At 36.9% G+C, this 15,323-nt stretch overlaps 1 protein-coding gene and 1 long non-coding RNA gene across 4 annotated transcripts; both read right to left on the bottom strand.

Annotated features, from left to right (window-relative positions):
• Positions 1–246: 246 nt before the first annotated feature.
• On the bottom strand, positions 247–12,900 carry LOC147855836 (putative protein phosphatase 2C 11). Of its 3 annotated transcripts, none has more exons than XM_087330058.1 (11): positions 12,772–12,900; positions 11,936–12,082; positions 11,175–11,238; positions 4,899–5,007; positions 3,501–3,675; positions 2,327–2,452; positions 2,109–2,232; positions 1,950–2,026; positions 1,788–1,840; positions 880–934; positions 247–737 (listed from the first exon to the last, which is right to left on the bottom strand). In XM_087330058.1, the coding sequence occupies exons 2-11, from the start codon at positions 12,050–12,052 to the stop codon at positions 615–617; spliced, it is 1,023 nt and encodes a 340-aa protein (XP_087186184.1). In that variant the 5' UTR covers positions 12,053–12,082; positions 12,772–12,900; the 3' UTR covers positions 247–614. The 3 variants fall into 3 exon arrangements, with proteins under 3 accessions (XP_087186184.1, XP_087186183.1, XP_087186185.1); XM_087330057.1 differs by having other exon boundaries at positions 11,936–12,116; positions 12,772–12,859; XM_087330059.1 differs by lacking the exons at positions 247–737; positions 880–934 and having other exon boundaries at positions 1,784–1,840; positions 11,936–12,116; positions 12,772–12,859.
• LOC147855837 (uncharacterized) lies at positions 5,944–7,909 on the bottom strand. The gene is made up of 2 exons (XR_015530788.1): positions 6,154–7,909; positions 5,944–6,075 (listed from the first exon to the last, which is right to left on the bottom strand). It is a non-coding gene; the product is annotated as an uncharacterized LOC147855837 (long non-coding RNA).
• Positions 12,901–15,323: the final 2,423 nt, after the last annotated feature.

The raw sequence follows: 15,323 nt of genomic DNA, 5'->3' as shown, positions 1-15,323 counted from the left end.
ATACTGGAGAAAACCTCATATTGCGTTTTTCTTATTTTGGTCAAACGTTTTACCCTTCGGTATCTAAACGACATGAATTTTCCAGAATCCATTAGCCTTTACCAAAATTCTAATTTTCTGTACAAGATCCGATATAGGGTTCTAAAGAGATTTGTTTCCGACACATGATTTTCATAGTGTTATGCAATATTATAAATAAATATCATGCATTGCATGATTGGATGTACAATAAACATAAGAACCGTCTATGGAAGAGTGGTAACATGTAATTTCTTTCAGCAATACCACTTAGTAATTAATACATTCACGAGAACATTTCTAATACCCCTAAGTGTTTTTACCAAATTATTTGTTTTTTCCTCCACTTGGAATCGTGTTACAACAGGATGGCATGGATCGACAGGTTCCAGAATTTCATGCTCAATAAAACTGGGTACAAAGAATGTGCACATTATATACAGCCAATTCTACAAGGGAAGTGTTGCCATGACCATTACCAAAACACCCTCACCTACAAACTGCTGAAAAATGGCAGCACACACCCTGGATTCTGTACCTATATTATGAGTCTAAATTTTGCTGTACCTGTGAAGAGACCAAGGAATCAGCATTTGTCAATGCTGCTGCTTCAGTTGTACAATAATAATAGTCATGTTGTCACAGCCTTCACCAGGTGTGATGGTAGGAGCCAAACAATGGTCCAGAAGTTTCTCGCATAGTGCTGAAAGGGATGGAACCTGGCTTGCAAATAAATCACATTCCAGAATGCTGTAAGAATACTATTAGGCGACTTAGTTGCATCACACCTCAGACTCACAATTCTCCTGATGTAAAAGCAACAGCACTATTAATGTTCCTGAAATTTTCCAAGGACATTACCGTTTGCATGTGCTGGTGAATGAAGTCTACAGCAGCTTGACTTGTCATGACATCCCTAACATAAAACTGAGTGTCAGAACTTCGGCATCATGCTACACATAAAAATTCTATCTATGCCTATTTCAACCAAGATCATAAAAACTGGAAATGTTAATTGATATCCTCACAAACTAGAAATTCATTCAAGGACAGATACATCCTTCTCTATCTATATAACATAGCGAGTTGAAGTGCAATTTACCAGTGTGAATGTGATACTTGCCTCTACCTATAAACTTCACGACTCAGTGATGAGAGCATGCAGATAAGTCTCCAGACTCAAAGCTCTATGAGGCAGGTCAATGCATTGAGCATATTCAACTAATACATAAAATATAGTAACAACAACCGACTTCACTTTGTAGTCTTGAATATATCTCCCAGATAACGGATCATGAATATATATCTGCAAGGAGGTATTTTCTGAATAATAACTTTTTTATATTCACACTATTTGGGAAGTACTAAAGAACCGATGATGAGAGACCCCAAATGTGCCACGCTACATCTCCCAGGACAAACAATAAACAGTCCAAGGTCCCACAACCAAATGGTGGCTCTTGTACAATTCTACTAATTACTTTATCTCATGCTTCTAAACATTGTTCTTCGGGAGATCAACATTGGGGTATTGACACTGTTCAAGCATCTGAAATTCACATGTATAAAGAAGGATATCATATTGAGATTGATCTAGACAACAAGGTATTCAAGAAAATCTACCACTGTTAACAATTGCAATGAGTACTTAAGTCTTTTCACAGGAATCTCATTTATCCAAGCATCATGAAGAAAGAAGAAACGATTCCAAATCATAGGTCCACACTTCGAAATATAATAATCATTCAGAGTAAGAAATTAATCATTACCAGACTCCATCACAAGCGAGTATAAGAAATTCATCATCAGCAGTTCTCTCTACCTGCCAATTGAGGGAAAGAAAAACTGTAGATTTGAATACAAGCTTCAAATTATAAAGTATAAAATGTATAATCCATATTGAAAAGTATCAGCTCTTTAAGGTCACTTACAATTTGTATGTCTGGCCATGCTGTAACTATCTGTTTTTCAGGGGACAGGTATTTGTTTTGTTTGAATTCCACATCACCTGTCCAAAAAGCTCTTTGTGAATTGAGAAGCATGATTTTGTCAGAATCAGTCAAATTTAAATAAACATATATAAGACAAACCTATAGCTCTTGCCAGATTTAAGCTTCCATTTACCCTGCCACCATAAATGAATCCACCAGCTTGTGTTATCCTGTCTCTTTCGATTTCAAGTTCCGGCTTATGATCAATAGACAAGTCAAACGCCTGGGCAGAAATTGCATAATATTTTTTTGATCTCATTTATGTGAGTAGAATTTCAACATGAATGTATAGAGAATACATTTCTACATAAACGTACTTTACCACCCCTTGCAAGAACACAACGAGAGTCACCAGCGTTGGCGACAACAATCTTGTCACCTCTTACAAGTGCCACGACAGCTGTGCTTCCAGATGTTGGTCCAGAAAAGTCAGAATGTGCACCCTGAAAGATCCTACAGTTGTTAGATTGTGTTCGAACATATAACAGCAATATAGAGAACAGTACATAAATCAGGATAGTTTCTACGCCAATTATAATTGTAATAACAATAAATCCTAATCTGTCAATTGGAGCTAATGAATTGATCAGGGAACAACTAGAGTAGAACTCTCCTCCTAACCCAGTCCCCATGATCTTAGCTGACACCCAATCAGAACACCAGGGCCATGTACCATCCCATGTTAGTGACAGAAATGACTTGCTTGACCTCGCAATTCAACTAAAATCACAATTTATTACCTGTGACTGAAATTGTTCAAATTATTGGAAACCTATAATCACTGTTTTCACATCTGAACTTTATTTAGTATCCCTAGCATGTTAAAAATAAGTTCTAGATCTCAACCAGCTGTCAAATTCAAGGTCTATTACCCCTAACATGTTAAAAAATAGGATATAGATTTCAACCAACTGTCAGCTCGAAGACCTGTTGTTTGTAACATCGGTCCAGAATTCCACTCTCTGTCTAATCAGCATTATCTCTATGTTAACGGCCTCCCTCTCCTTTTTTATTAAGAAAACAGGGTTGTACAAAATAGATCAGAACTGCGATGTGACCAAATTCTGAGGGATATCAAAAGCATAACAAGCATAACAGCTGTAGCCAAGAAATGCAGCTAAATCACAGACATATGATGCAAATAAAATACACTGTTAGTGTATATCTCTAAGCAATGATGCCTAAATAGATATCAGAGAGACGCACCAACACCCCAAGCTTTGAGGAAAGACTACCTTCTTGTATGAGTCTTCCTGGAAGAACCAGCTGATGCATCACACTGACTCTTCTAAGTATAAACTTGCTTGTGCTCACTTGCTAATTAGGCAAATCTACAAACTGAATTTGCCTCCTAATGCATCTATTGATTAATTATGTTCCATGACTACTGTACATATGATACTTGTAAAGAACATGCAATACATGGCCCAATAAAGAGAAAGAAATGGAAGGAAAAGGAATAAAAACGAATTTTGAAGTACTTGCTTGCACCTGTTCATAATTCCATTCTTCATCTTCACTTTCCTTGCTTCCTGCAATTGCCTTGTTCTCAGAACTTTTCGGAGACATAAGACCTCCAATGAAATTGTTGATTTTACTAATCTTGTCTCCATTTAACATGTTTAACTCTCTCCAGCCTCGATGACCACGCATCATTTCATCCATCCTAAACAATGAAAATTTTTCAGAGGCACTTCAAGAATATTAATGAGTAAAGCAACTAGTCACATATGAAAAGTGTAACAATTTAAATTTCACTAACATAAGTAAAGTACAAAATAGGAGCCACATTGAGAGTGAAAGAAGACTTTCAAACAAATGCCAATTGCATATCATCAAAACACAAGTCGCACTCAACTCTATTCCAAATCATAGGAACGCGTAAAATTATCTGAGCAGTTGATTAATGAAAATAAAAATCTGAAAACGTTGTACATCAAGAGAAATTGTGTTAATTTAACTTAATGTGTGAAATTGGAATATTAAAATCATTTGAAGAGATTCGCAAATGCATTATTATGCCTTAAAGTAGTTAAAAGTAGGTTAGTAATGTTACTTCTTCAGAAATTTACCAAAATAGACTTTATATTTCAACAAATTTCCAAATTGCCCTATTTTCCAATGGCATTCAGTTTTGATTACCATCAAACCAATTGAGGTGCTCCATCCAATCTAATTCAATATTTGGAATACAATTAATGACTAATTGATTCATATTAGTGCCTAATTGGATTGGTCAAAACAGCATATTTTCTCCCTGTCAACTGCAGCACCAAATTCATTAATTGGACCTCTAATTGCTTAAAGGGACTCATTATTAGCATGTCAATTTTTGTGTATGCAACACAAATGGAGCCCCATTTAGAAATGGGGAAAAGGGAAGGATCTTTGGAATTTTGGAAATTTGTTTTGAGGGTAGAATGGCATATTTCCCATTTAAGTCTACAGGGGAAATTTAATATTTCTACAAAGTTTAGAGAAGTTTAGTACTCTTTCATAGAAGCAATGAGGATGAGGTGCTATATTACAATCATTTTAATGGTGATGCAAACAACGCTGGTAACAAACCAAAAGGTAAAAATGCATTTGTGTGTGTGTGTGTATATATATATGTATGTATGTATGTATGTATGTCATAAATGATAATTGTTTGCGATGTGGCAGACTGTCAAAAGCTAACATACCTTAAAACGGCACTTAGTAGACAAAGCAGGAGAGGAATATGAAACAAATGCATCTTTTCTCTTTTGAATAGCATCAAACAGGACAATTTTGTCCTTCTTCCTTTTGCTTGAAGCAAAAACAACTTCTAGATGTTTTTGAAGAAATATATGCATGTCACAGATGATAATTGTTTGAAATGTGGCAGAATGTCAACAGCATACGAACCTTAAAAAGGCACTCTGGAGACACTGTCCTAATTCACCTTTCTGATATGCTTCACCACGTAAAACCTGAAGATGGAGATGCTTTGCGCAAAATCTCGATACCACCTTTCCTGTAGGACAAAGCCATCACAAACGCTAGTGTCTTCCACATATATATTACTCACAGGGAGAAATATTAATAAATACATGATTGGAACTGTGATTCAGGTTATTAATCAGAATGTGTATTTTAAAATACAAATTTTGACCAATGCTATATATAAGGAGACAACTTAGCAAATGCACAGACTTGAAACGGCAATCTATGATATTAAACAGAATGGATACTTTACAGATTTTTTTTAAAAATGGTCTATCAGTTCTAAGATGAGTTTTGCGCTATATAAATTAATATGCTCATTTCATCCATCTAGCCTCTTCATATGTTCATTTCAGTTCATTTGCCGCAGCTCACTCACTAGGCCTCTTACCCCAGGCTTCATATAAAAAGTTAGATGTTCTGGCCATCATTGTAATGCTACTCATTATTTATGACTGCCATTGTTACTGTGTACATGGATGATCTTACATTTACAGGGTTGCCAACGAAGATGATCCGGAGCATCATGGAATACATTGAAGTCCACTTCAGCATGATTAGCTTTGGGCTTCCCACAACCAAATGGTATCTTCTTCTCAGAGCACAAGTAAACTTCTGTTCACGAGATCAGGTGGACACAAGAATGGAACCTGGTGAATCATTCGATTCACAACACATCTCCAAAGGGAATAACATAATATCATCAATTGACTATTTCGAGTATCTATTCTCCTCTTCATCACACACTTCGCATTTTTTCTATGCCTTAACAAATTCACTAGCATACTATAATGCATCCCTTGCTATTCTTATTTTTCACAGTGATAAAGAGTAGAATTTTCACAATTCTTATATCTCACACAAGGAACGATACATACTCAGAGACCTCTCAAATACTTACCATTGACAGTCTCATTCATATGTAGATACACAAAAACAGAACAATGTTTCAGAGAATCACGTATCACACAAGCAAAGGACAGCATGTACCAAATATAAACATATATAAGATGGATTGTTCTTGTCTAGAACAACTAGTTGGGAACTCCTTGGACTATGAAAGCCCAACAGGAATTGAGCATTGGCACTCTGTAATCACCTCAAAATGGATAAGAAAGCCCTGTTGCCGTCATGGTCACCAGGCACATATCACAAAACATATTCCGGTTTGACTCACCCTACGACAGCTTCTCATGGGATCTTCTATAACCATTGCACACAATGCACTCTTAGGATGGTGATCCTCATTGAGCCAGCATCCAGTAACCTGTCACTCAACTACAAGTCTAATTTTCAGCAGCTTTGATTCAAGTCCCTATCATGGAACAGTAAGTGGCAGAGCCTATGATTGTGCTCTTCTCTGCAGAAATGGAATATCATTCTGCTTCTTTGCAGGTAATTGGCTACATCAGCTCCTTGGAGGTTTACAATCTCCTCATTTGACTACTACTCTTTATCAATGTGCTTCATACCTGCACCAAACACATTAAAATGCAATCCAATTACGTTGAGAGAATTTCTTGTAGCACATACATGTTGCATACTGTCCACGACACAGATATCTTCACAAAGGTATCCAATGAAAGACTTTGATCAGTCAGTTATAGCTTTTGCTTTTTTGGATCCCAGTTCTGATGTGAAGTTTTAGGGGTTTCAGTTGTTACAGCCAACTTATCGAGGGGTATTTATAGGTCCAGAATTTGGGTGTTACACCTAGTGAAATACAGGATTAGGTAGAGTTCTACAGCAGCTAATTGTCTCCATTTTGAGAGCTTTATAGCCAATCATCTACACTTAAGTTGTGGCCTATAAATAGGCCTTCTCTAATCACTTTTTTCATCTAGCTTTCAGCCTCCAACTTTTGTATGTTTATTTAAGCCTTGTGAAGCTTCTCACAGCTGCTCATAGAATTATAAATTTATCTTACTGAATTTAGAGCAAGAATCGTTTCTATTTATTGTGTTATCCCATTACTTGCTTCTGTAATTAGGATAAGGATGGAAATATGAAACAAGAACACCAAAAACAAGGGAACTTGCAGAAAAGCATGCTCGTCCTTTTAGTTTACAGTATCTTATTTGCCATCATAGGTACATCAAGCATCACATAAAGTATTAATTCTTACAAACAAAGTGTCTGACATTCCTCATAACAGAAGGCCATTCCAACTATTGAAATCAAACCCCCAATTAGCTCAATTTCACCACCAGACAACTGTTATATAAATAAAGAAGGAACTCGTGATTTTGAGCCTTACTAAGATTTATTTCACATCCAGGAATTCTCTTGAACAAATAATTTGACGTTTTGACAGTCCCAAAGACTGGCACCTTTTACTATTTCTTCATCAATAATTAATAGAAGAGGATAAGATGAGATAGAGCTCAAACCCTGAACACAGCCACGAATTTAAGCCAATTTCACGATTAAATTTCGTTTGTAGAGCTTTCAAGGTAGACTTCACTGTGCACGTTGGAAAACAGCGCAAATCAGTCATGGCCCTTGCACATTCAGCACTCTAAAACGACTCTCCATTAGCTGTAAAGCTGAATTTTCAAGTTCTACATCAGAAAAGAGGTTTTTTTGAGTAAAGCAACACTTGATCATGCTGCTAAGTGTCGAGTCCTCAAAAATAACATCTTAGCCCACTCCATTCATCTACTTACATTGAACTTTGAAGTGAGTATTATAATACACAACTGTACAATTGGACATAAAGATCTCCACAATCTTATTTGAACCCAATGCTAACAGGACCAACCACATGCCCATCTCAGGGCCTACCAACCAGGTCTCCTCTATCTAATCTCGGGATCATTGGCTATCAGCAGATTTCACAGTGAACATGCAACATTGTCTTTCTCAATTTCAAGAGTTCCATGGAGTGAGTGAAAAAATAAAAATATATACAGTTATTAAATAATATGATAAATAAATAATATGATAAAAGAATAACAAAAAATGTGACTCTTGGTGACAACAGCTTACCAGTAACAAAACATATTGTTGTATGATAGCCTTAGTAGCTCAAAATGTAGAACCAGTAAAAAGCAGGTGCCATTTCCGAAATTTCGAATTCTTTTTAGCTAAAAAGTTGAAGACCCTTACAAACATTTTCTACCATGGCCTATCGGCAACTTCAGATACTTATATGGGCGCTCTATAAAACTCAAGCCTGCCTATAGAGAGACGAACTTGATTGTAAAACTTGATAAAACTAGAGTGATGGTGTTTGGCACCACTCAAGCATGGGTAACAAGAACAAAACCAGAATGTCGAGAGAGGAAAGGGTGGCATAATCATAATCCTACACATACCTAGGAATAACGTTAAACAGTATTGGTTGTCCCTGTGGAGGCTGCATGGGGACAGACCAAGCTTTCCTAGGATATAGAACTAGATAGCTTTGGAGAGATCTTCATCTCAATTAATTGCAGCATAGAACTTGCCGGACAGCGATACAGCCATAGAACTCATCAAGAACCACTACACCTCCTTCCCATGCTATAAGGCAATCAAGGGCTACACCAATTGGACCTTGAACACAACAATCGAAAAGGGTACACAATAGATCAAGCAATAACATTTTTTTATACACATAGACCACCTCATCTTCAACTCTTGTTATCAATGAATGAAGGCCATTATGAATCAATACAGAAGCTGCTTAGATCACTTTGCATCCCTCTTCATTTTGGATCAGCCCATTGAAGGAGATCCTCTGAGGGCAGTCGTTTCCGTGGCGCCACTCCTAGATACGTTTACTTGGAAGCTCGATTGAAATGCACAATTTTTTTCTTCTTTATTACTCACTTTGACGAGTTAATTGTAAACTTTGTTAGGTCTCATAGGCTAGTACAGTCTTCTAGAGACCTTAGAAATTGACAAGTTAACTGTAATATTTTGCTAGGACTCAATAGACCATAATGATATTTTACCCTCTTATATGGACATACATCTATCCCATGCACAGTGCAGTGTGACAGGGTATGAACTTATTCACATCAGTTAGAGATTGAGGTAGGCAGAAATGCACAAATACCTCTTGAAGAAAGAATTTGCCAATTGCATCATCAGGGAGTGGAATCTGACTAACACTAAGTTTGACATTGCAGTGTTTTTTATGAAAATAGAGAGAGATATAATTGCCTCTTTAAGTGAGGCTTCAGCCCACTACACAAGGTAGTAGAATATGAAGATCAAGGTGCTGAGACACAGCGAGAAGTTGTTAAATGACAACAGTACAACCACACAAGCTAATCAGCAAAGAACAATCACAACGTCCTGTAGCCCCCTCACTCCTACTCACGCTACATGTCAATCAAGGGTTATAAGATGTGCTCCCAAAACAGACATTGCAAGGGATAGTATAGGTCGAGCAATAGCAATTTGTCATGCATGTAGAACTCGGCCTTGTGGTCCACAAACTCATCACCCTTTCAATCGACGGATAAAGGGCATTATTTCCAGCCGTTGCAGGTGTTTCCCTCACTTTAGAGACCTCTCCGTTTTGGATTGACCTATGGTAGAGATCTTTCAAAGAAGAAAATTGCAATATATCTGATTTGAGAATCTTATATGTATAGATGACGAGTTCTTTAGTCATAGCTTAGTCTATTTCAATTTACTTTTTTGCTTGAGTACATTTATTTTGGTTTGTTGTTCTCAAAGACCAGACACCTCACTTTAGAGACCTCTCCGTTTTGGATTGACCTATGGTAGAGATCTTTCAAAGAAGAAAATTGCAATATATCTGATTTGAGAATCTTATATGTATAGATGACGAGTTCTTTAGTCATAGCTTAGTCTATTTCAATTTACTTTTTTGCTTGAGTACATTTATTTTGGTTTGTTATTCTCAAAGACCAGACACCTCACTTTAGAGACCTCTCCGTTTTGGATTGACCTATGGTAGAGATCTTTCAAAGAAGAAAATTGCAATATATCTGATTTGAGAATCTTATATGTATAGATGACGAGTTCTTTAGTCATAGCTTAGTCTATTTCAATTTACTTTTTTGCTTGAGTACATTTATTTTGGTTTGTTGTTCTCAAAGACCAGACACCTCACTTTAGAGACCTCTCCGTTTTGGATTGACCTATGATAGAGATCTTTCAAAGAAGAAAATTGCAATATATCTGATTTGAGAATCTTATATGTATAGATGACGAGTTCTTTAGTCATAGCTTAGTCTATTTCAATTTACTTTTTTGCTTGAGTACATTTATTTTGGTTTGTTGTTCTCAAAGACCAGACACCTCACTTTAGAGACCTCTCCGTTTTGGATTGACCTATGGTAGAGATCTTTCAAAGAAGAAAATTGCAATATATCTGATTTGAGAATCTTATATGTATAGATGACGAGTTCTTTAGTCATAGCTTAGTCTATTTCAATTTACTTTTTTGCTTGAGTACATTTATTTTGGTTTGTTGTTCTCAAAGACCAGACACCTCACTTTAGAGACCTCTCCGTTTTGGATTGACCTATGATAGAGATCTTTCAAAGAAGAAAATTGCAATATATCTGATTTGAGAATCTTATATGTATAGATGACGAGTTCTTTAGTCATAGCTTAGTCTATTTCAATTTACTTTTTTGCTTGAGTACATTTATTTTGGTTTGTTGTTCTCAAAGACCAGACACCTCACTTTAGAGACCTCTCCGTTTTGGATTGACCTATGGTAGAGATCTTTCAAAGAAGAAAATTGCAATATATCTGATTTGAGAATCTTATATGTATAGATGACGAGTTCTTTAGTCATAGCTTAGTCTATTTCAATTTACTTTTTTGCTTGAGTACATTTATTTTGGTTTGATGTTCTCAAAGACCAGACAATATTTTCAGATGCAATCTCTTGTTTGGTTTTATAGGCCATTTTGGCCTCTTAAAAAAGTTAAACATATCTTTCTTTCTTCACTCCTTAAACAAGAGTCAAATAATATGTTGTACAGCTCCAATAAAGCTGACATGTCACCTATCGAGAAGAAGCAATTTGACTATTTGCTTAATATTAATAAATGCCCCATAGAATTTCAAGTAGCATTGAGGCTTTGGTGCATTCTCAAATTTTTTCAACCAGTTTTTTGATAATTGCAGACTAATTAGAAAGGTCTTCATAATTCTGAATATGGACAGGGAGCTTAAAACAGCTTAGCTTCTAAATCAATATCTATCTCAGAAAGTACAAAGTCTTACCTCCATGCCCATCATAGACTCCAAAAAAGGATGTATCTTCATCAAGATCCAAAACTGCAGCATGCTGCATAAGCAATAAATAGTACATCAGATAGACTCATGCACCGAATTTCTGATGGTGGTTTAGTTTGGTTTTATATTGTTACAGTTATTTCCAAGTATTATGCCTGCATCAATTTGGCTTGTGTACTCACCGTACCATAAAATGTCCTCAAATGTATAAAGAGTAAACCCCCACATGCATCCACACCTACTTATTTACAGTTTATGAGATTTTAATGCACATGTCACAATAGCACGTCAACACGTCCATGTTACAGTATAATTAAACTAGGTAATAGATATTTCAATAGAAGGGGTTCTCATTATTCTTCAATCGAATGAATTATTATGGTAGAAATTATTGGATTTGACTAGTAATAGTTGAGGTTCCTGACAAGACTATGCGCATTTACATAAGAACTGTGAAATCAAAAATAAATGGCATTGTTAAAGGTACTTTTGCTGAGGCCATAAAAGGTTTAATGTAGCTGGCATCACAGTAAACTGTGCCAATCCATATATATTGTAATTTAATAGTCTGTCAAAAGTATCTTATGTATTTCTATAAAAGAGATAAAAAAATAAAAGAATCCAGGAACAAGTTTATATACAGTTTCTGTTATAAAAACCGTACATGGCATACACAATCATGCCTGATTTCTGCACTAAACATGATAATTCGTGAAATGGAATAATAATAGAAGAAGCGAGGTATTTACCGCATCTTCCATGCTACTACGCCAACCTTGCATTGATGAAACCCCAAATTTGAGAGTTCCATTATCCCCATCCTCTGAGAACTTCTCAGTCTTCGGACTGCTAAGGTAGTTTCCCATGGTAACCTAGCTGAGGAAACTTATGTACGCCTGTGGAAAAAGAGAATCCTTAAGGCTTAGTCGTCTGCGAAAAATGTATAGTATACTCGGAGAAGCTTTTTTAAATAAAAACGACTTTTAAATCTCATATGTCTCGGTGCAGGGGTCTCTATGGGAAGAATAATAACCAAATATATCAGCCAACAGAACTTCCTCCCATATAAGGTTTAAAGCCTCGGGGTTAGGGGTTAGAGTTTCCATAGTATATGTGTTTAATACTACATAATCTTCCCAATTTTAAGGGCATATATACTTGATCTTTATGGTATAATATAGAGAATCTTGAAATAATGAAGTAAACTGGGAACTTTATCACAAATATGCTCATCGTTTTCCAACTCCGTCCAAAAGTTAAGAGTACATGTGTTTAATCCTTACGCTAGAAGAAAGAAAATCCTAGAAAAGTTGGAAGCCTATCGTACATTTGTGCTACAGACTCGAGATATATACATAGCTTTGATTTCCTACAGTAGTAGGGAGGTAAAACTCAGGGATTAGCCAGCACAATAAATTGTAACCCATTTGCGGAGTAATCCGAAGAGAACTGAGCAATCCCTGGACTAGTAAAGAACGCAAGGAGAGCTGCAGGGAGGGTTGTGGACAAGATCTAGCACGATCTGACAGATCTAGGGAAAGAGAAGGGAAGGGAGGAGGAAGGGGTTGGGAGGCGGAGGACGAACCTGGGGGTGCCGTGGTTGTACAGAGTATGCAGGAAATGGCGATGGAACGAGACGGGGGAAGACTCTGACAGAGAGAAGAAGCACTCGCTCGCTCGCTCGCTCGTAAAAGGAAAAGGAATGAACTTTGAAGCGTTTTCTTTCTTTCTTAGCAACAAGTAAGCAAATCAAAAAGACTGGGTGCGTACTGCTCTCCGCGAGAGAGAAAGAGAAACCTCTTCGTCAAGCCCACAGTGTTAGAAACACCGTAGACACCAGATGGGCATGGCATGGCATATCGCATGGCATGGCGGGTCCGGCCAAGGCAAGGCATGCCAGAGTAGGGTATGGTAGGTTAGGGCAGGGCAGGGCAAGGCATGGCATAGTGGGAGGCATGCCAGGCTATGGTAGGGTAGGCAAGGCATCAGCAAGACATCGCAGGGCAGGGCAAGGCATTTGAAGGCATGGGAAGGCATCATAGGGTAGGGCATATCATGGCATGGCATAGTGGGTCCAGCCGAGGCAACGCATGGCAAGCTTGGGCGGGGCATGGCATGATGAGAGAGAGAGAGAGAGAGAGGAGATGCCAATCAGTCAAGCCCATAATGTTGAAACACCATAGTCACCAGATGGCACGGGATGAGACGTCATCATTCCATAGCCAATGGGTTGTTTCATTCCCTCCTTCCATGCATAACCATGGGACACCTGTCTTTGTATGCTTCAGTGAATTTGACGAGGATATTGAACCCCCATGAAAAGCATGCTCTGTTGTTAATCGAAATAGCTTGCTTGCCCATGATGTTATACTTGCTATCATTCAACTGGGATGACATGGGACTATGGAACTGAAACCTCAAGATGTTGGTAGCTCATAAAGAGAGTGGGGATGATATATTATCTTTTGTTAGAAGCAATGTGCCCAATACCTCGAGAGAGACCAATTAACTCGTTGAGAGAGTGATGATGGTCTATTACTATCCTCTGTACAACAAAAACGTTTGAAGATAGAGACTAATGTCCACGAGAAATCGGAACAATGTTGGTGTATATACTATATATCATCGATAAGAGAGAGAGAGAGAGAGAGAAAGAGAGAGAGAGAGAGAGAAAGACAAAGACAAAGGAAGAGAATGGGTGTGAGCACGTTTCTTGAGACGATAGAATGCCTCGAAATCAACCTATGTCATAACCCATGATAACAAATACGAGTAGCTTTACGTTATCCATACTGAATATTGAATAAATAAAAGTTTTAAGTTACCTAAATGATCTTAACTGTGTTGTCATTTTACAATTGGTATTGATTATTGAGATGGTTTTACAAATGTACAAAATCGCCATGTGTGAAATGGCTAATGATCAAAGGACATGATATAGGAGATTTATCAATGTCGTGGAGCAAGGGAATGACAATGTCCAACAATTACATGTACTTGTTCTTGACCTACTCATATGTGGCAAACAATGCCCTCCACAGTCTAATAGGCATATCCTAATATCATGTTTTGACATAGGCACGCATTTTATTCCACGTGAAAGTAAGGTTGTCGCGTGTTTACATGTTGCTTTATTTTTGGAAGGCTTATCTATACTTGTGGGTAAATGTCTTTGCATTTCTATCCTACAAAAGATTTTGAGACATGTTCATTCTACATCTATCTCTTTTACCTCATACAAAAAAAACATGTTGGAAATCATCACGAGCGCTTGACTTGTCAAACATTTCTTAATCAAGAGAAATACATGGAGTTTGGAGGTGAGTGAATCATAGGACATAGATATCAATTTTTTATAACGTCTCAAACAAATCACACATCAAATTGGATGGTAATGCACTAGGAATGAGGTGAGTGTCAATGGCAACTTTGTTGGCAAAGGTTGTTCATCGAGGTACATGTAATCAACAATGATTGGCACGTAAAAAAAGATATCGAGGAAAGAAAGAGGCTTGAGATTGTTATATCAAATGTTTAGAATCCATGAGGTTGTTTGCTTGATAAATTGACTAGGGTAAGCTCATTATGAAAACAGAATACAAAACGACATGAAGTATATGTGGAAGTATAATGATTTAAACCCAAGGGCCAAGACCTTATTTTCGAAAGCCAAAAACTTATGACTAATCCAATTATGGTAAAAAAAATTGTACCAATGCAAGAATCTCATTACTTTTCCACCTCTTGACCAAAGAAGCAATCCCATTGATTAGCCATTTAACTAAATGTATGTAGTCATGTTTCCTCTCGTCATTAAATTTGTCTCATGATTGTTAAGTAATGATTTGTTATCTTTATATGTTGGCATTGTATGAAGTACGGAGGCTTATTATTCTTTTAAATATGTTCACGTGGAGATGCTTATACGTTCCTCCCCTCTCATTAAAATCTCCTTAATTGAAATTATTTGCTATGATATTTACATATAGTCAAAGAAATGTCATTGTCGAAAACTTGAAGACTCTCTCACTTCAATATCATAATAGCATGTTCAAAGTTATTATTGCAAACACTATCAAACATGTATGTCCTTAAGTTCACATTGTAGAAAGTAGCAATAATTTATTATTCAAGCTT

The sequence above is a fragment of the Azolla caroliniana genome, unplaced genomic scaffold (genome assembly GCF_043228905.1).
Source record: "Azolla caroliniana isolate FFs.n. ecotype wild unplaced genomic scaffold, voAzoCaro1.0.p SCAF_14, whole genome shotgun sequence".
Taxonomy (NCBI): domain Eukaryota; kingdom Viridiplantae; phylum Streptophyta; class Polypodiopsida; order Salviniales; family Salviniaceae; genus Azolla; species Azolla caroliniana.
This window is presented reverse-complemented; position numbering and strand designations above follow the sequence as displayed.

Bases quoted from the DNA above. Each gene is read 5' to 3' on its own strand.
- LOC147855836 (XM_087330058.1), bottom strand. From the start codon at position 12,052: ATGGGAAACTACCTTAGCAGTCCGAAGACTGAGAAGTTCTCAGAGGAT. The intron at 2,453-3,500 runs GTGCAAGCAAGT...AGGATCTTTCAG, and splicing joins AAGAATGGAATTATGAACAG to GGTGCACATTCTGACTTTTC. The intron at 935-1,787 runs GTAATGATTAAT...GTTTTATGTTAG, and splicing joins CTCGCTTGTGATGGAGTCTG to GGATGTCATGACAAGTCAAG.